The 22,321-nt window shown below is 42.2% G+C and overlaps 1 protein-coding gene across 1 annotated transcript in view; it reads right to left on the reverse strand.

The window, feature by feature from the left end:
* The window catches only part of PLK4 (polo like kinase 4), a gene marked incomplete in the record, with an annotated part of 949,915 nt that overhangs the window by 580,370 nt on the left and 347,224 nt on the right, over nt 1-22,321 (reverse strand). Inside the window, 1 exon segment of the mRNA XM_044061753.1 lies at nt 8,719-9,089. Coding sequence (XP_043917688.1) covers nt 8,719-9,089 — 371 coding nt within the window.

Raw genomic sequence — 22,321 nt, forward strand, 5'->3', positions numbered from 1 at the left:
CACTGCCATAAGAGTCTGTAATTCTGAAATTCTTCTAGCTGAAGTGACTGCTAAAAGAAAAGCTGTTTTCCAGGAGAGAAATTTTATGTCTGCAGTAGTAGCTGGCTCGAAAGGAGGGAGAGTGAGCTTCTCCAATACAAAATTGAGGTCCCAGGCAGGGGTTGGAGCTCTCCCGGGTGGTCTTAGGTTTTTGGCCCCTCTGAGATACTGCTTAAGCAGAGGATGAGAGAAGAGGGAGGTTCTGTGTCATAATGAGCTGAAATGGTTGAGGCATGGAGTTTTATGGAAGAAATATTGCAAAATCTAAGGAATGTTGGGCACTGCTGCGCTTATCCCTTGAGAGTGATTCCAGGCACAGAATCTCTTCCATTTGTCAGCATAAGATTTTCTAGTACTAGGTCTTCTCGCCTTCAAAATGACATCCATCACAGGTTTGCTGAGGGATGCTAAAGGTGAATTTAGGTGATTAGCCACGCTGCAAGACTGAAGGTTTGGAGCTGAGTATGCAGAATTTGGTTGTTCTGCTGAGACAGTAAAGTAAGGTGTCTGAGGCAGGTGCCATGGTGGAAGGTGTGACACTGCGCAGGAGTGGGTACCAGTGCTGGCGAGGCCAGTCTGGAGCAATCAAAATAATTTTTGGTTTGTTCTGTTTGACTTTTAGTAGAACTTTGGAGAGCAGAGGCAGAGGGAAAAAGGCATAGACTGACGGGTTTTTCCAGTTGAAGGATAGAGCATCCACTTTCCAGGCTTTTTTGTGATGAATTCTTGTGCAAAATTTGTCCAACTGATAGTTCTGGGGTGAGGCAAAAAGATCTATGTCTGGGCTCCCCCATTTGCATGTCAACATGTTGAAAATCTGTAGATCCAGTTTCCATTTGTGTGGGTCCATGAGATTTCTGCATAGTTCGTCTGCCAGAGTATTCCGCTTTCCTGGCAGGAATTGAGCTTGTAGTTGTACTTGATAGGTCAAGGCCGTCTTCCACAATGCCATGGCTAGTCTGCAAAGGGGGTAGGAGTGTGTAGCCCCCTGCTTGTTTATGTACCACATAACCGTGGTGTTGTCTGTCTTTATCAGTAATTGTCCTGGATGAAGGTAGTCCTTGAAGGCTGTCAGTGCATTCTGTACAGCTAGCATTTCTTTTTGATTGATAAGCAAATGCATTTGATTTGGGCTCCATTTGCCCTGAATGTACTTCTCTGCCAGATGAGCCCCTCAAGCATAGTCTGATGCATCTGTAGTTAGGGTTTGGGTGGCAGGGGGTGGTGTGAATGGCAGTCCCTTGTTTTGGTGGCAGGCCTCTGCCCACCATAGGAACTCTAATTGCAGGCAAGGTATGATAGGAATTATTGTTTCCAGGCTGTGACAATGCTGACTCCATAGACTTTTTAAATACCACTAAAGTTTCCTCAAATGCAGCCTTGCATATGAAATTAGAAGAATGCAGGATGCCATGAACCCCAAGGCTTGCAGTATTTGCCTTGCAGAAAACAGGGTTTTTGTGGCCACCTGTGTGAAGTAAGTCACCAAATGAATTTGCTTCTCTGGCATAAGGAAAGCCATCTGGGCAGTTGTATTCAAGCTTGCACCCAGTAATGTATTTTTTTTGAGAGGGCACCAGTTGTGATTTCTTTCATTTATAATGTGCCCTAGACAAGTTAGAACCCTTTTTACAAACGCCAGATGTTTTAGAAGAATGTCCTTGTTTTCTGCCTGAATTAGACAGTCGTCCGGGTATGGATATATTTGAATATTTCTTTGCCTGCAAAATGCAATTACTGGAGCCAGGCACTTTGTAAAGACCCTGGGCGCAGTAGCTAAGCCAAAGGGCAGTGCAGAGAACTGGTAATGCAAGAAGCCTGCTTTGAAACGGAGGTATCTTCTGCAAGATTTCCTGACTGGGATATGCAGGTAAGCCTCCTTTAAATCTAGAGTTGCCAACCAGGCATCTTTGCCTAGCATAGGAAGTAACTGGTGAAGAGGAGTCAGCATCTTGAATTTTGGGATGTCCAGAAAGGTGTTTAGAGTAGATAAGTCCAGAATTGGATGCCAAGATTTGTCTTTTCTGTGTACCAGTAAAAGTCTTGAATAGAAACCTTATCCCTTTTTCCTCTTCTGGTACTAGTTGAATAGCCCCCATGCTCATGATGGAAAGTACTGGTTTCTGGGCCTCTGTCCACTGATTTGGTGGCAGGTCTGCCCATCTGTTTGGAATTGGCAACGTGTGGAAATGAAATCTGTATCCCTGGGATACTATATTTAGAACCCATTTGCTCTGGGTTATAAGTTGGCGTTTTTTTGCATGAAGAGCCAGTTTCCCCCCAAAGAGGCGGCTAAAAGGTAAGTGCTTGGTAAGTGTAAAGGGAAATCATTGAGACTGCTTACCATAGGCAGGTGTCTTGTTGTTTCCAGATTTGGAAGAGAAGGCACCCCATTGTTTTGTTCTGAAAGTTCCTTTGGACTGAAACCTGGTGCCTTTGGAATGTCTGGGTTTGACTTGAGTGGCTCTCGAAGGAACTGGAAAGGACCAGTTCTTAGTAGGCCAGTGTCTACTAAATCTTGGAGGTTGTACTTGTAAGAAATCTTTCACAGTTTGCACAGATTTAGCTTTATCTTCCATCTTTTTTAGAACTTCTTCAGCCTTATTACCAAAGAGACGGTCCTGTTGTAAAGGAGCATCTAACAATTTTGCTTTAACATGATCAGGCAGATTTTGCTCTTTGAGCCAAGCATGCCTTCTTAGCACAGACCGAGTTACAGCAGCCCTGCAAAAGGCCTCCAACGAATCAAAACCACATTGCAAAGTATGTTTCCAACTTGTTCAGCTGAATGCAATAAATCCTGTAAATCTTTATTTTCCACACAATCAGAAATCAACATCATTTTCTGTTTAAGCAGTCCCATGATATGCTGCTGATATTTTAGCATATGAAATTGACAGTTTAAAGCCCTGATTGCCAGGGTTGCAGAAGTGTAAACCTTCTTACCCCATCAATCCAGCGCCCTGGAATCTCTATCAGAAGGGGTAGGATTTTTAGCAGTGGAAGCCTTAATGCCCTTGGGACCCTGAGAAATGGTTTCAGGATCTGTAACAGGATTTTTGAAAAGGAATTTGTGGGAGTCGATAACCCTGTAGTATCTGTCTGGCTTACAAGGAGCCGGAGGCAGAGAATCAGGAGTCATACTAGATTCTGAAAAAACATCAACAATGTCTAGAACAGGAGGTATAGCCAAAGGCCTATGCTGAGGAAGAAGAAGAAAATCCCCAAGTCTCTTTTTAGATTCAGAAAAATCCTGACTTTCCCAGTGGAAATGTTCCCTTAAGGTATGCAAAGTTTCCCCAAAAGAAAAACCCTCAGGGGGAGAAGCAGAAGGAGTGGAATCTTCTGCATCAGAGTCCTCATAAGTAAGTATAGACAATTCCTGTTCATTAGAAAAGTCAGAAGAAATAGAATCCTGTTCAGAAGATTCATAATCAACATCTTGCCTAGGCCTCTTAGAAGGGGGGGGGTTGGCTACCCCTGATTAGAGTAATTAAATCTTTACTCATTTTGATCATTTGTTTTTTAGGCATAGGGGTCTGCACATGTGGCCCAGGCATAGTTTTTTTAGGCATAGGTTGCGATTTTGGCCTTAGTTTTGAAGATGGCGTAGGTCTAATATACAAATCTGTAGGCCTGAAAACACCCTCAGAAGCCGGTGCCTGCACAGCGGCTCTGGACCCATCCAAGGTTGAGACATCTGCAGGTTCCATAATTGTAGCATCTCACGGCATATCAGACTCCGAATGGGTCTCAGTAGAGACCTGCGAATCAGAAGTAGCGGATATCAGGGGCTGCGAAAGTGCCTCACTGAGTACCGGCGAACTGGCGACTGGCTTAGGAGAAGTGTCGCCGGCAGTGTTGGACCTCAACGGCATGTCTCTGTCTTTTTCTTTGCGTTTTTTAGGTATTCCGGTAGTCGGATTGCTAACTGACGACATTTCTGGATAATTAAAGCGTGAGCCAAAATATTTAGAAGCAAAAATGTACCGATGTTTGATGCGTTGATTAAATAAAGCACAGAACCGACAGCAAGGTACGTTGTGGTCAGGGCCTAGGCAAGGAATACAGTAGAAATGAAAATCCTTATGAGGTATTTGCTTCCCACAAGTAATGCAATTATTAACTTTTACTGACATGGTAAAGAGCAAGAAAAAGTTTCCCCAACGGTGTACTTAGCTTTTTAGTTGAAGACTTCGGATCTGAAACTCAAAAACGAAAATTTCAGGAGTCGGCCGACCGGCACTTGCAAACTGCTTCTGCTTCGGGCACCGTGCGGCAAGAAAGACTGATGTAATGGCGTTGGCTGCATGTTTTATACCCCTGACGACCTGATGTCACGGAAGAAGGGACAGCAACCGAGGCAGGACCCAAGACTTTGTTAATCAGGCCGACTGAGGGCAACCTGCCAGCAGACTACCCAAATATAATGACTGCAACAGTGAAATACGAAGAACATCAGAAATTTCAGAATCCTGGTCAGAAGTATCATAAGCAAAATTCAGTCCTAGATCTCTTAGAGGAGAAAGGTTGGCTTCCCCTGATTAAAGTAATAAGGTTTTCAGCCATTCTTATCATCTGTTTTTTAGGCATAGAGGCCTGATCATGCGGTCGGGGCGTCGGTTTTCTAGGCACAGTTCGAGTTTTAGGCTTTGAAGAAGAAGATGGCATCGGTTTGATATGCAAGTCAGTAGGCCTGAATACATCCTCAGAAGCTGGTGCCTGCACAGTGGCTCCGGACCCATCCAAGGTAGAGACATCCGCAGTTTCCACAGTTAAAGCATCTCGTGGCATACCGGACTCCGAATGGGTCTCAGTAGAGGCCTGCGAATCTGAAGTAGCGGGTATCAGGGGCTGCAAAAGCGCCTCACTGAGTACCGGTGAACTGACAACTGGCTTAGGAGAAGCATCGTCGGCAGCTTTGGACCTAGGCGGCCTGTCTCTGTTTTTATCTTTGCGTTTTTTCGGAATGTCGGTAGTCGGATTGCTTACCAAAGACATATCTGGATAATTGAACAGAGTACCAAAATATTTAGAAGCATAAATATACCGACGATGAATAGTTTGTTGCTTAAACAAGGCACAAAACCGACAGAGGTACGTCATGGTTTGGGCCTAGACAAAGAATACAGTACGAATGAAAATCTTTGTGAGGTATTTGCTTTCCACAAGAAATACAATTATTGACTTTTACTGACATCGGTTTAGAGCAAGAAAAAGTTTCCCCAATGGGGTACTTAGCTTTAGTGGAAGACTTCGGTTCTGATACTCGAAAACGAAAATTTAAGGAGGAGGCCGACCAGCACTTGCAAACTGCTTCTGCTTCAGGCACAGCACAGCACAGCAAGAAAGACTGACGTAATGGCATCGGCTGCATGCTTTATTCCCCTGACTACCTAACGTCACGGAAGATGAGACAGCAACCGACATAGGACCCAATACTTTGATAATCAGGCCGACTGAGGGCTACTGCAAATAGATAACCCAAATGTGATGACTGCAACAGTGAAACACAAAGAACATCAGAATGGGATCTCTTTTTGTCCTTAGAAGGAGGGGTTGAGACCTCCATCGCAGAAATGGCCTCTGAGAAGGGAGACTTGAGTAACCCCTATAGAATGAGTTTATTTTTGCACTCATTAAGAGTGCGTTGTCTGAAACTTTGCAAATATCACATGGAGGCTGCACTGAAAGGTGGGCCACTCCCAAACAGTATACACAGTTATCATGCAAGTCACAGATGGGTAACTTGCCCTTACAAGAAGTACAATGCTTAAAGCCAGGGGTACCCTTCTTATCCGACACTTAATAGAATGGACACCACAACTAACTGTATAATCCCAACAATAATGAAGTCACTCATTTAAAAAAACACAAGAAATCACAAGAAAAATACTAATATTACAACACACTGTATATGTGAAGAAAGGGAAACACCTGAATAGAGATAAAAGGTTAGGCAAAAGAAAGCAATACCAACTATGGTATTGAAGAAATACCAGAAAGGTAAGGGAAAAGGCCGTACCAACAATGGTACTTAAGTTTACCAATTGTAACAATGGGTAGAGTGGAGAATATATGGTTACATCGAAGAAGAGACACTAGAAATACTAAAGGTTTAGTAAAATATTAAGATATCCAAAAACTTTTACACAAATATCAAAAAGGATTTTACTTACTTGAGAGTTTGGCTGAAACGCGGCTTTACGGCTACGCAGCAAATGAGATCTGAGGTAACAGGGAGAAGGGCATTCTGGGTAGAGACTTAGGCTTGAGAGTTGTTTTGGCTGGCGCGAGCTTGGTAATAGGCAGACTCTGTTCCGAGGGCTCGGAACCGAACTCATCAGTGATGAATGGAAAGAAGATTAACAACATCAGATGGTTGGTTAAGTCAAAAGAGGACTGAAGACTTGCAGAAAGTAAAGAAGATATAAAAGTATGTACCAATCAATCAGCAAATGAATACTTCCTTGTACTTCAAAAATGATGGTAAATCCTCCACTATCTACTATGAAAGACTGTAAAGACTAAACAGCAATATGCTACAACACATCCCTTCACAAACTTCCTTAGTTTATCATTCTAATTAAGTTGGTGCTACTTGCTGAAAAAGAGTACTTAGACTCTACATGAACATGTCTGTCAGTTATGATGTGGCTATTCAATACAAAACAGAGTAGGTGATGCACTTTTTGATGGCCTGGATAGCAAAACGACCTTTAAAGAAGAACACAAACCTTTTATTTCTGCATTTGAACGAGGACTCTCACTATAATACAGATCTCACAAAACAGACTCAAAGGGCAAAATGGAAAGGCATTCAAATTGCAAATGGTGACCCATGTGGGCAGTGCAAAGTTCAGTTATAGGTTCATGGTTATCCATCTTTAACTGTGGCATCAAGGTAGAAATGGTGCACAGCAACATACTGAAGACAATCATCTCATTAATTTGAAACTCACAGGGAGCAAAAATCCAACAGTTTCAGAAACAGTCAAAGTGGTTGAGAAGATATAAACTTTTTTTTTTTTTTTTTTTTTAAACCAGGAGAGTCATTACTCAAAAAGTCTTGGGCCTGGAACTGATGGAGTCCCCATTAATACTGTGACTGCTAAAAATGAGACTGATTAATTAGTCTTTAGTATTTGGGCTTTTAGTCCAGTCCAAGTTTTAACTTCTCAGAATGCTAGCAATCCAGAAACAATACACGAAAAATATATCAGTATCCACAGCCTAAAGGGATGAAGCCCTTACTATGACCCATATGAAAAGCAATCAATTAGCAGTTTGGATACTGGAGCACTGGTTTCACCCTTCTGGGGGTGAGGGGAGGTGGCTCAGTCCTCTGCATTGTCAACATGAACTGGTGATGTGCATTTCACAGGGTGTTTACAGGAACATGCACACTCATAAGGGAAGGTACTGCAGGTTCCCACATGTGTACTCGTACACATCAGTTCTGCCAGGGGATAGGTTAGGGGCCCAAGAAATACATTTCAAGGCTTCTTGGACGACAGTCTCTATAATCATTCCTCACTCGGCAAGTGAATGAATAGGCCAACTGGCTGCAAAGGACTGACTCACAGTTATTGGGAGAATAAATAAAAAAACAGCTGTGGAAACAAAATAAAATAGAATAATTTCAAGGAAATTGGCATTGCAAGCAGAATTCTTTACTTCCGGAGCTTCTTTCTAGACAATACATGTTGCCCAGTCAGTTTTTCAAGCATTCCAAGGTCCCTCTGTAAGATGTTAAGTTTGGCCTTCTAAAATCTTTCTAACAGGATCAAACGGTGTGTTACAGAATTTCTCAATACCATCGTCAGTCCTTCCACTGAGAAAGTAAAAAGTGAAAACTTGTGGAAAGAAAGCAGTAGTGCAATCACTAGTATAATGTAACAGTGAAAGTAATGACATAAACAAGTAAATAAGAGATTTATTCATACAAATCACATATTAAATTCCAACCCAAAAGAGCGGGAGGCTAGCCATACTGCAATAAGAGGTTCTTCCTCAAAAAGACATAACAGGTGAGCAATCCTCAAACTAGTTGATGTTTGCTGTGCTCACCACTGATGCACACAGTGGTAGTGGCTCGCACAGCAACAAAATGATCAGGACCAGGAAAGTGTGCCAAGCCATCCTATACCGGTAATGGCAGCCTTCATTAACTTTTAAGTGGCAGCAAATGCACACAGGGAGGATGTAGGAGATTCCAAAGCGGCACTGCTGCTTTTGTCAGCCACTACCACCCTCATTGTCAGGATGCCAGCAAGGGCTCAAACCACCTCCATGGCTGCCTAACCAATGTCCTACCCAGATGGCTCTCATTTACGACTGGAGATCTTTAGTAGAGGATGAAGCATGGGCTCAATACTGCTTGAGGAAGACTCACTTGTCAGCAGGCATGCAGGCAAGCAAGCAAAAAAAGCATACAAAAAACAAATGGCCACAATTTCATATCTCAAACCACATTAAGTATAACCAAACATTCCCAACCATTATGCTAAGCTATTTTTAACAGTGTCTAGCAATTTAAAGTCAAACTGCATAAGATATTTACTGACATTTTACATAGGTTTCTCTCTCAACATAAAGGTTAGATGTGTTGCTTAACTAAAGCTGCTTTTCAAGTGAAAGATACTGTAAAGTAATAAAATAAAACTGAACTGCTCATACCACTGCATTTTTTGTTTTCTGCCTTACTGGTTTAAGTCGGTGTGCACTCAGGGGAGAAACAATACTTCCCAGAGATGGGGCTGTAAAGGCAGTTTGCTGTGGTTCTCGTGTCATGGTGCCATTTTGTTCTGTAATGCAACGGTAGCCAAATCCAGACCTTGACTGCACCACTTCAGTTAATGGAAGTACTTGGTCACATCGTCCATAAGTTCCTGATTTTACAGAATGATCAGTTCCATAAAGATTAGCATTGCACTGTCTGACTTGCTCAGCCCATGCATTTACTGAAAGGTTGTCTGTCACTGTAGAAACAAGTTGACCATTATGAAAGCTTCCTCCTGTGCTATTAGAACTTGAATCTTTAAACTGACCTTGGAATACAACAGAAAGACAAAATGTTTTAGTCTTCTTTATCAAGTACTGTGAGGCAACAGCTTATGTACTTTTTGACCTAACAGAATACAGAAAACAGTTGTGTGCAATATTTTAAAAATACAAAACAGGTAAGTTTTTCTCCTTAACCTACTATGATTATACAAGCAATTAACTGAAATTGGCATGTGTAAATATTAAAATTCGTCAAGCTTCTTAAAACATTAGCATACTTAATTCTTTACAGACTTGTGGTATTGCAAAACATGTAATATTCTAGTGCAACATAAGATTTTGACCTCTCACTACAAAGCAGACAGCCAAACTTCAAACTTTTTCTACAGACTACCATTAATGACAGAGCAAATAGTACCAAGGTAGGAGCACTCAACATTCAGCTGAAAGCAGTGAACTGTTAAAAGAAGCTTGTAAAGGATTAAAATCTCCACTGCTCACTATATGCAGGCACATAGGCACCTACAAGCACATGTTGTCACTGCATATTCAACTGTTTGGGAAGTCTTACAGGGCCTAACACTAAAAATGAAACGTACAGTTCCAAGTAAGGTGATAGCTGTAGGGAGTGCTACAGCCTGGGACAACAAATGATCAGCAGTTCAAGACAGATATACTGTAAGTGTCACAGGCCAGATGAGGTGAAAGGCATTACCATTTGGGAGAAAAATGCACTTATAATACACAAAGGAATACAGCTCCAAATGCAAAATACTCTCAAAAGGCAGAATAAAATACGGTTGCTTTCAGGAATTCCTACTGAGTATCTACCGATATGGTAAATACTTAAAAATCAAGACTATCTTTGCTTCAGTAAGACTTCTAATGTTGGTCCTAACCAGTCAGAGTTCAAAGCGATATAAGCAAAATTTGAAGAGGCAACGCAGTGACACAAGGTGATATGGCCTATAAAATGAGGTCTGGCTACTGTTTTGTAAGATGGCCGTTGCACAGATGTCAATTGCACAAAATTCACTAGTAATAGAGGCTGAATCTCCTTTTAGCACATTACACAAAAGCCAAACTGACCTAGTTGACTAGCCAGCCACTTAAATGTCAAGGTTCAGATTTAACTTCCTTGTCCAAAATAAATGAAATGAAATATAGCTACATAACATATACATAGTAGTTACGTATTTCCCACATCCGTCAACTGGAGAGGGAAACCTCTGCAGTGCGTAACTGCTGGGTTTTCCTCTTCCACACAGAGCTGACCAGGAAAAGTGAAAGACCGGGAGATTTGAGAAGTATTTAGGATGTGCAGCAGCTACTGGGCTCAGGAAACTTGGAGGTCGTAAGATGTTGGGCCTGTAGAACAGGGAAGCATCATGATATACTATGGATGCTAACAAAGGTAGTGAACTGTAATTCAGGTGTGAAACAACAAAACAGGACTGGAAAGGAAGAGGCAAGAGGACACTGTCAAACAACATGTGCTGGGAAAAGATATAGGGGAGAAAAGGTAAAAGACAGGAGAATGTAGCAGACATTGACAGAGGAGAAAGGACAACTGGGTAGCACAAAGTAAGCTGAATGGAGAAAGTGACAGCTGCAGCCATGAAAGGCAAGAGAAGCATATGGAAGCCATGTGAAAGGACAGCAGGAGGGGGAAAAAGAATGGGAGAGACACTAAACCAGATAGAAGAAACAGAGAGCAAAGATCTTGTAGGAAGAGCACAGAAAGGCACCCAAAGGGGAGGCAACCTACACAGACCTAGAGAAGTGCAGGGGTGGTTGAAATGGAAAATGGATAGGGAAAAGAAAGGCTGTAGCATGCAGCAGAAAGTGAGAGTTTACAGCCAGTGTGGTGACAGACAGGAGGGTTTTGGTGATTGCAGATTTGATCACAAGGAAATTGAGTGTCTGTGGCAAGGGAGAAAGGAAACATCAGATTTCAATGAGTCACAGCCCTGAGACCAGTTTCAAAAATATGGGGAAGGAGATGAACATGGAGAAAAACAAGAGAAAGGTGTTGAGACATGCAGTGATGCATGTAGACACCAATGACATATCACAGGACACAGCTGATGTGGTAGCAAATAGGGCAAAGAAATTCCAGGACAGGGTGCAGGGTAGCATTCTCAGAAGTGTGACATGCTCCAGAATGCTGGAGAAAGAAAGGAGTACCAAATACAGTAAACAACCATGACAGTGAACAACGGAGAAGGGCTTGGAGACTGGTAGAAGGACTCATGTTGTGGGGGGGGGGGGCTCTCAGCAAAGGTCAGTGGTACTTAGTACTGGGCTGAAAACATAGATGTCAGTGATTGCACCTTGTAAAATGGAAGGCAGAGGGAGTATTAACAACCAGAAAAGGGGGGTGAGAGCAGCTATTCAGGCTACAAAATAAACAGAAACAAAGAAAAAAGCAGGGTAACGAAGAAGGGCGATTCCAAGGATGCCTAGGTAGCATTACTATGCAATACAAGAACGTCTGGGTAAGAAGACAGGGATGCTGTAAACAGTGATGCAGAAGGGGAAGCAGACATTGCTTGTGATCACCAAAACACAGGACAGTGACAAGTAAGGTTGGGGCATGATGGTGTCTGGGCACAAGATGCACAGAAATGACAGAGAGAGACAGAAAGAGAGATAAAGGTGGAGTAGCAACATATGTAAAGAGAGAGTACCAGATGCACAGTCAGACAGGAGGAAAAACAAATGCAGACTGAGGCAAAGGAGCAGGCAGGATCAGAACCCATGCCCTGATAGTGAAGTTAGGGGAAAGAGAAAGAATTGGACTGATGCAGTGCATCATTCCCCAGCACATCAAAGGAGCAGGAAAAGAGATGGGAGGAGAGAGTAAAGAAATGGGGTAAATGGAACACAGGAAAGTACAGTTGTGTACACTTACCATAAATGTAGATGTTTGAGTGCATTCACTGTTGCAGTTATCACATTTGGGTTATCTGCCTGCAGGTAGCCCTCAGCCGGCCTGAATACCAGAGTCTTGGATTCCTGCATCGGATGCGGTCTCTTCTTCCATGACGTCAAGTCGTCAGGGGTATAAAACATGCAGCCAATGCCATTACATCAGTTTTTCTTGCTCCAGATGTCAGGTGCCCCCACAATGGGAAGCAATTATATGTTATGGTACACCATCAAAAAGCAAATACACCAGAAAACTTAAATACACCAAACAAGAAGGAAAAGGTAGAGCCAAGAGAAGTCAGGGGCTGGAGGGAGGGTAACCAGGACTGCAACAGTGAATACACTCGAACATCTACATTTATGGTAAGTGTACACAACTGTACTATGTTCTTCGTGTTTCACTGTTGCAGTCATCACATTTGGGTTGAATCCCAAAGCTAAGGAAGGGAGGAGGAAGTTCGAGAGCATTAAGGCCAGCTATTAAGCCCTGCAAGACTGCAGTGGCAAAACCAGCCCTGGATTTAGAAAAAAATAGGCATGTGGTAATGCTTGGTGAATGTATGTACAGAGTTCCAGGTAGCAGCTTCTAGGATGCCCCTGGTAGGGACTCCTCTGAGAAACGCTGCAGAGGTAGATGCAACCCTGGTGGAATGTGATCTTATCCCCTGTGGGGTAGGTTTTCCATGGTGCTTGTAGCAGAAATGAGTGTAATGGGCTATCCATTTAGAAATGGTTTGCTTTGAAATGGCCTTCCCCTCTGCCACCGCAGCAAAGCCAACTAGCAGCTGTTCAGATTTTATGAGAGGCTTAGTCTTGTCCAAATAAAATCTAAGTTGTCTGTGCACGTCCAGAGAGTGCAGTATTCGTTCTCCTTTGTTTTGTGGATTAGGGAAAAAAGTAGGCAAATGAATGGACTGATTTAGGGCTACACGAGACACCACCTTGGGCATAAAGGAAGGACTGGTCCTGAGGGAAACCCTGTCTGCATGGAAGACAATGAAGGGTTCCCACTGCCATGAGGGCTTGTAATTCAGACACTCTTCTTGCTGAAGTGATGGCTAGAAAAAAGGCTGTTTTCCAAGAAAGGAATTTCAACTCTGCAGTTGCAGCTGGCTCAAAGGGAGGGAGAGTGAGCTTTTCCAATACACAGTTAAGGTCCCAGGCTGGAGTAGGGGCTCTCCTGGGGGGGGTCTTAAAGTTTTGGGCCCTGTAAGGAATTTCTTTAGCAGGGGGTGAGAGAAGAGGGGTCGCTCAGTATTATAATGTGCTGAAATGGCAGAGGCATGAATTTTAATTGACGAGAAGGATAGGCCCTTGTGGAGCATTTCTGTTAAGTACTGAAGAATATGAGGTAAGCTGGGCACCATTGTGCCCATCCCGTAAGTCTGGCTCCAGGAACAGTATCTTTTCCACTTTTCAGCATAGGATTTTCTAGTACTAGGCCTCTTTGCCTCCAGAATGACGTCTAGCACCTGCTTACTGAGAGATGCTATTGGAGAGCTCAAGGAATTAGCCAGGCTGCAAGGTTCAGGGTTTGAAGGTGAGGATGCAGAATCTGGCTCGCCTGCTGGGACAGCAGGGAAGGGGTCTGAGGCAGGTGCCATGGCTCCAACAGTGTCATACTGTGCAAGGGGGGGGGTACCAGTGTTGGCATGGTCAGTCTGGTGCAATCAGTATTGCCCTTGGCTTGTCCTGTTTGATCTTTTGCAGAACCATCGAGAGGAGAGGCAGAGGGGGAAAGGCATAAACAGACAGGCTTTCCCAGGTAAAGGACAGGGCATCCACTTTCCAAACTTGACTGTGGGAAGTCCTTGTGCAGAATCTGTCCAACTGGTAGTTCTGAGGGGAGGCAAACAGGTCTACCTCTGGAGTCCCCCATTTGTTCCTCAAGAGGTTGAATATTTTTGGTTCCAGTTTCCATTCGTGTGGGTCCATGAGATTTCTGCTTAGGTTGTCTGCCAGCGTATTTAATTTTCCTGGCAGGAACTGAGCTTGTAGATGCACTTGGTAGCTCAAGGCTGTGTTCCACAATGCCATTGCTAGTCTGCAGAGGAGGTAAAAATGTGTACCCCCCCTGCTTGTTTATGTACCACATAACAGTGGTGTTGTCCATCTTTAACATTAGTTGTCCTGGAAGAATGTGGTCCTAGAAGGCTGTCAGAGCATTCTGTACAGCTAACATTTCTTTTTGATTGATATGCAGGTGCATTTGACTTGGGCTCCATTTGCCCTGAATACACTTACCTGCCAGGTGAGCCCCCCCATGCATAGTCTGATGCATCTGCTGTAAGGGTTTGGGCGGCAGGGGGTGGTGTGAAAGGTAGTCCCTTGTTTTGGTGGCAGGCCTCTGCCCACCAAAGGAACTCTAGGCGTAGGCAAGGTATGATAGGAATCATTGTTTCCAGGTCTTGAGAATGTTGACACCATAGGCTTTTTAGATACCACTGTAGTTTCTTCATATGCAGTCTTGCATATGGAATTAGAAGAATGCAGGAGGCCATGAACCACAAGGCTTGCAGTATTTGTCTTGCAGATAGCAGGGTTTTTGTGGCCACTTGTTTGAAGTAGGTTGTCAAATGAATTTGTTTCTCTGGCGTGAGGTAAGCCATCTGGGAAGTTGTATTCAAGCTTGCTCCCAGGAATGTAATTTGTTGACAGGGTACCAGGTGTGATTTATTTTCGTTTATGGTGTATCCCAGACAAGTTAGAACCCTTTGTACAAAGGCCAGATGATTCAAAAGTATGTCCTGGCTTACTGCCTGAATTAGACAATTATCCAGATATGGGTATATTTGAATATTTCTTTGCCTGCAAAATGCAATAACTGGAGCTAGGCACTTTGACTTATCTACTGCGCCCAGGTTATTCACAAAGGACAGTGCAGAGAACTGGTAGTGCGTGTAGCCTGCTTTGAAGCATAGGTACCTTCTGCAAGATTCCCTGATTGGGATGTGCAGGTATGCTTCTTTTAAATCTAGTGTTGCCAACCAGTCATCTTTGCCTAGCATAGGAAGAAACTGAAGAGTCAGCATCTTGAATTTTGGAATCTCCAAAAAGGTGTTTAGAGTAGACAGGTCCAGAACAGTATGCCATGAATTGTCTTTTCTGGGTACCAGGAAAAGTCTTGAGTAGAAACTTTGTCCCTTTTCCTCTTCTGGTACCAGTTGAATAGCTCCCATGCTTAAGAGAGAAAGTACTTGTTTTTGGGCCTCTGTCCACTGATTTGGGGGTAGGTCCGGCCACCCGCTTGGTGTTGGCAATGTGCGGAAGTGAAATCTGTATCCCTGGGACACTATATTTAAAACCCATTTGTCCTGGCTAATGAGTTCCCAATTCTTTGCATGAAGAGCAATCTTTCCCCCCAAAGGGGCAGTCAGTTGATAAGTGCTTGGAAATTTTAAAAGGAAGTCACTGAGACAGTTTACCATAGGGGGAAGTCTTATTATTCCCAGATATAGAAGTGGATGCCCCCCACTGCTTAGTTCTGTGTGTCCCCTGGGACTGAAACCTGGAGTTTTTGCTGTGTCTGGGTTTGGTTTGAAAAGAACTGGAAGGGGCTGGAAAGGACCATTTCTTAGAGGGCCAGTGTCTACTAAATCTAGGAGGCTGAACTTGTAAAAAAATCTTTAACAGTTTGCATAGATTTAGCTTTATCTTCCATCTTTTTAAGAACTTCCTCAGCCTTGTTGCTAAACAGGTGGTCCTGATTTAAAGGAGCATCCAATAATTTAGCTTTAACATGATCAGGCAAAGATTGCTCCTTAAACCAAGCATGCCTTCTGAGCACAGACCCAGTAACAGCAGCCCTGCAAGAGGCCTCTAATGAATCAAAACCACATTGCAAAGTATGTTTTCCAACTTGTTCAGCAGAATGCATTAAATCCTGTAATTCTTTATTTTCCACACAGTCAGGAATCAACATCCTTTTCTGTTTAAGCAGTCCAATAACATGTTGCGGATACTTTTAACATATGAAACTGGCAGTTTAAAGCCCTAATGGCCAAGGTTGCAGAAGTGCAAACCTTCTTACCCCATCTATCCAGCGCCCTGGAGTCTCTATCAGAAGGGGTAGGATTTTTAGCAGTAGAAGCCTTAATGCCCTTGGGGCCCTGTGAAATAGTATCTGGATCTGCAATAGGATTTTTAAAAAGGAACTTGTGTGGTGACTCAGGGACCCTGCAGCATCTGTCAAGTTTTCTGGGAGCAGGAGGCAGGGAAATCAGGGGCCAAACTAGATTCCGAAAAAGCATCAACAATGTCTAGTACAGGAGGAATAACTGAGGTAGGAGAAGGAAATCCCTAAGCCTCTTTTTTGAATCAGAAAAATCCTGGCTTTCCCAGTGGAAATGCTCCCTTAGAGTATGTAAGGTGTCCCCAAAAGAAAAATCCTCAGGAAGGGAAGCAGAGAGAATAGAGTCCTCTGCATCAGAATCTTCATAAGTAGATAAGGGCAAATCCAGATCATCAGAAGAATCAGAAAAAACAGAATCCTGATCAGAAGATTCATAATCAACTTCAGTCCTAGGCCTTTTACAAGGTGGGGGGGGGGGGGTGGCTACCCCTGATTAGAGTTATTAGATCTTCAGCCATTCTTATTTGTCTTTTAGACATAGAGGCCCAAGCATGTGGCCTGGGGGTTGTTTTTTTAGGCATGGATCGAGATTTAGGCCTAAGTAAAGAAGGAGGCCTCGGTTTAATATGCAAGTCCGTAGGCCTGAATACACCCTCAGAAGCCGGTGCCTGCACAGCGGCTCCGGACCCATCCAAGGTAGAGACATCCGCGGGTTTCATAGTTGAAGCATCTCACGGCATACCGGACTCAGAATGGGTCTCAGTAGAGGCCTGCGAATCATAAGTAGTGGGTATCAGGGGCTGCGAAAGTGCCTCACTGAGTACCGGCGAACTGGCGACTGGCTTAGGAGAAGCGTCGTCTGCAATTTTGGACCTCGGCGGCTTGTGTCTGTCATTATCTTTGCATTTTTTCAGAATCCCGGTAATCGTATGGCTAACCAATGACATTTCTGGATAATTAAACCGAGAACTGAAATATTTAGAGGCGAAAATATACAGACGATGGATAGTGCGCTGATTAAATAAAGCACAAAACCGACAGCAAGGTACGTCATGGTCAGGGCCTAGGCAAGGAATACAGTACAAATTAAAATCTTTATGAGGTATTTGCTTTCCACAAGTAATGCAATTATTAACTTTTACTGACATCGGTAAAGCGCAAGAAAAAGTTTCCCCAATGGGGTACTTCGCTTTAGTTAAAGACTTCGGTTCTGAAACTTGAAAACGACAATTTCAGGAGTCGGCCGACCGGCACTTGGGAACTGCTTCTGCATCGGGCACCACACGGCAAGAAAGACTGATGTAATGGCGTCGGCTACATGTTTTATACCCCTGGCGACCTGACGTCATGGAAGAAGGGACAGCAACCGACGCAAGACCCAAGACTTTGTTAATCAGGCCGACTGAGGGCTACCTGCAAGCAGATAACCCAAATGTAATGACTGCAACAGTGAAACATGAAGAACATAAATCTTTATGAGGTATTTGCTTTCCACAGTAAGACAATTGTTAACTTTTACTGATATTGGTTGGAGCAAGAAAAAAGATCCCCAATGGGGTACTTATCTTTTTTTGAAGACTTTGGTTCTGAAACTCGAAAACAAAAATTTCAGGAGTCTGCCGACTGGCACTTGCGAACTGCTTCTGCTTCGGTCACCGCACAGCAAGAAAGACTGATGTAATGGTGTCGTCTGCATGTTTTATACCCCTGACGACCTGACGTCATGTAAGAAGAGACAGCATCCGACACAGGAATCCAAGACTCTGGTACTCAGACCGGCTGAGGGCTACCTGCAGGCAGATAATCCAAATGTGATGACTGCAACAGTGAAACACAAAGAACATCAATACTACGCAAGTGATTGAGAGGGCCATACAATGCCTAGCCATTTACACCGTTAAGCAGACACACTTCAAAGTTAGAACCCGCTTTTTCAAGCACTTAATACTGCATATTGCCAAAAATCTAGCAGGGCAGTGCCAATTTATTTATTTATTTAACATTTGTTGACCGGGTTTGTCTGACTGAGCTGAAGAGCCCTTTTTCAGCAGAGGCCCGGGGAATAAAGCGCCAACATATTATACAATTTTCATTATAAATTAACTTTAAACAGCAATGTTACAGGATTATTACAGGACATTAAGTAGCAAAATAATGCTATACAGTGTTAACAATTAGGAGTATAGCATAACTATTTCAAGATGTATAAAAAGAAATCTGTCATTAAGATGAATATAGTTTTTGGGGTAAGTGGTTACAAAAACCACGTTTTATCATAATGTAGTTGCGTGAAGGCAAAACAATTACAATAGAATGTTTATCTGAGGCGATTTGCTTAATAGGTTTTAGAAGATAGTAGAAAGAGCAGTCAAGGAAGACTAGAGAGAGCTAGTGAAAAGAGAGAGTTAAGGGTAGAAAGTAGATTAAGGTATGGGAAATAGGGGATGTTTAAGGAGGAAGAGTGCAATGGCAGGACCAGTGACTTTTAAAGTGCTCTTTGGTGGCTGACAAATTGTTTAGGATGTGTAAGGGTCCTGATTTCTAGTGGGAGCCTATTCCAGGCAATAGTGGGATGACAGCTGTATATGTTATGTCCAAATTTAGACTTGGGTTTGTAGATTTGTAGTAGATCTTGATTAGAGCTTCAGAGAGGTCTGGAGGGAGAATAATGGCAGATGAGAGAGGATAGTGCTGGGCAGTAGGAAGGCTGGTATAGGACAGAATGGATGATCTGGAGCTGAGAGAGAAGAAGCTGGTGGGGTAATTCAAGCCAGATTAGGTGTTTTAGAGAGAGACAGTGATGGGATTTGTAGGTTTGTTGGGCAGCAAATCTAGTTACCTTGTTGTAGGTAGATTCGAGTTTGGTCAGGAGTGTTGAGTTAAGATTTGTGAGAATTTAAGAGTTGTACATTAGGCTGGGTAGAAGGTAGGTGAGAGAGAGTAATCTTGGCTTCAGAGCTAAGGAATTTCTTGTTACAATAAAGGAGCCCTAGTTTTGAATGAGTCTTTTTGATACAGTTATTAACATGCAAGTCAACAATCCTGGTGTAAATTTGTGTCTAGCCATCCAGTCATCAAGACTGACCTTAAAATGTAGTCAAAGTAGTAATTTCTTTGATCTGTAGTGGTATTTTACTCCATAGGCTCTCCAGTGATTCTGGTTTATTTGTCACTCTAATGTGGGCGTTTGCAGAGCTACTGATTTGCAAAGGAGGAGAAGGTTGAATAGGACTGAGTCTTTCATGGTTTGAAAAGCAATACATGGCTAACTCGAAGCGACAGATGGGATATTCCCAACTCTGTTCACTTTGGTCTTCATCCAAACCCATTTTCTCCTACCTCTGTAGTCATTAAATTGATATGGCATCGAACTTCACCCACCCTAAAATAATGCAATCCAACAAACCTGTACCAACTGAATACACTCACCTCACAGTACACTAACCAAAAGCCCAACATCACTCTGCTGCTTCCCCTCCATCCAACACAGGAATCTATTCTACTCTTATCACAATTGCTCTCAGGTACACTACTAAATCAAACCACACCTTTACCCCCCCCCCCCATACATTACAGAAACCCATTTCATTCTTACAGCAAGTCTTTTCATTACTCTAAAACAGAATCTCTCTCTGTACTCTGCAACTTATCCCTTACCCAATATGTAGTTTAAATGACATACATTAAACATACATCTTCTTTTTGACAACCCTACAACACTCCCACAAACAAATACTTTAGAATGAAGTCAAGGTAATTCTTGAAACAAATCAATATTAACTAAGCAGTCTCCGTTACGCCTCTTATCTAATCAACAGCCTTAGGCGAGAGCGAAGGCTGCACTTTCTGCTCAAATTCTGGATTTAACATGCATCTTGGGAATAGCCAAGACATTGTCAGCTGTCTTAAGTGGATTATAGAATGTACTTACTCTTTTAAATCTCTCCAGTAAATGTCTTAGGTGGCAGAAAGGCATTGCTGAAATAAAGTCTATTACTAAACAATGTTTAGTAAGCAAAGATGCAATCTAAAATCTCAGCTGCATCTCCCTTACCTAATCAGCAGCCATAGGTGAGAACGGAGAGTACACTTCTCGTAATTTTGACAAGTACCTTTGGTGGCAGCTAATTCCTTTTCTTCTCTTCTCGCTTTCATTCTCTTCAACAGGAGTTCATCATCTCTCTCATCCACAATTAAACCTACAAATCTAGTACCCATTGTATTTGCTTTGTTGGATCACACTAAAGTACAGCATTAAATCACCATTTCAAAACTAAGCACCATCTAAAATAAACATAAAAAGACAGCCAAAAATGATGATAAATTTTACAGATATCTCTTAGAACTGTACACTAAAGGAGTACACCAAACACAAAAGCAGTTAGAAATACAAATGATCCTACAGTCTGTAACTGAATGTAGACAGAAGTTTCAAGTTACTGTAAGGTAGTTGGTTACACAGCTACCTGCCTTGTGTTTTTTGCCCCTTTGTTGACTGGGTTAGTTGCAGTAGGTTAGGAGCCTCTTTTCATGGCAGACCACATGTGGTACTTATTTTGAATATACTCAAGTACCTTAAGCTGTGAAATAACCAAAACTCAAAAAGAACAATAATATTCAGTGGCTGGTTGTATACTGGCAGTATACAGCTTAATCAGCACACTTCTATCCCTATTTCTGAAACAGCAGAAGATATTCTTAATAAGGTCTTAACTTTTCCTAGAAGGGTTTTTAATATGCACATCAAATTTCAAGAAACACTCCACTAATATACCCAGGTACTTTCACAGATTTGAAGAAGAGCAACATTATTATCCAAAGGCTAGCAATAAAAATGGTTTCTGGCCCCAAAATGTACAACCATACATTTATCTTTACAATTTATGCCTTTAATGATACCCACTTAAACTATCCAGAAATGTATTAGATGATAATGATCAGAGATATTAGAAACAATCCTGCCAATTTTGATATCATAAGTGAATTTACTTAACCAAACACTATATGAACTTGAACAGTCCAACATTAACAGAGGAAAATAATAGTCCCAGTACAGGACCCTGAGGTATACCCTTTCCAGATGGTCATGTACGTTTAGCATTAATTTCTAATTTTAATTCTGTACTATTGGTCAACCAGTTTCTTACCCACTGAGCCACACAGACATTCATTCATATCATCCTTCTTCAATATTTAAACCAAAAAAAAAAAAAATGCATGAGGGACAGAACTAAAGGCCTTGACAAAAATCAGAATACACCACCTCCACAGCCAATCCTTCATCTAAAGAATGTATAATGTTTTCATAAATGTTTATCCAATTTGATAAACTTGATTTCCTTGAAATACATCCCTGCTGTCAGTACTGAAATCAAACGTATGCTTGAATGACAAGTACAGTGCCTATTCAAATCACTTCCCAAAAAACAAATAAGGCTGCCTGGCCTATAATTGTCAATAATCGGCTTAAATTTCTGTATTGGAATGGGAATTGCCTCTTTCCATATCTCAGGTACATAACCATCAATTAGGAATCTTTGAAATAAATCAGATAAGCAGGATATCAAAGCCTCAATAATCCCCTTCAAAATGTATTAATTCAAAACTGTAAGAGATCCAGCAGACGAAATTATCTTAATATTCAGCATATCGCACCATAAAAATCTACTGGCAGTCATTAGCGGACCAGAGTTCCCCTGTGGCGACCCCCTAACCGGGAAAAGCCGTAAAGACAAACATTCAGCATATCTTGTTTAATGCAATCTTCCTGTGAATTAGGATAATTCCCAGTTACACCAGAAAAGGGAAAAATATTGAATTAATAACCTGAAAGCTTTTAAGAAAAGGCCTCAGCAAACACATTTACAATACTTTCAGGTTCAGTAATGTAATCCTATCCAATCTTCAGTGATGTCCCTGACTTTCATCATGTCCATAGTTATGTAGACATTTAAACAAACCCTTGTAATCTTTTACATTGTTAGTGAAATTAAATTTGCAAGTGGATCTTAGTTTATAAATCAGTTTTAAATAACCTTTTTTTTTTATTTGTATTAGTAGCTGTTGGATGAGCCCTGTAATAACTCTATAATTTTTCCTTCCTACATTTCACTTTGGACAGCTTTTTATCTCACCAAGAAGTCATACTGGCACAAGCCAAACCAGTGGGAACAAAAAATTCTACCAAGTTATGAAATACATTTTTAAACCAACACCCATCTCCTCTATTTGCAACCCTTCAAAACTCAGTTTCCACATTCATGAAAGAGAAAT

Source organism: Protopterus annectens, chromosome 2.part0, assembly GCF_019279795.1.
Source record: "Protopterus annectens isolate FY-2018-M chromosome 2.part0, PAN1.0, whole genome shotgun sequence".
NCBI classification, from domain to species: domain Eukaryota; kingdom Metazoa; phylum Chordata; order Ceratodontiformes; family Protopteridae; genus Protopterus; species Protopterus annectens.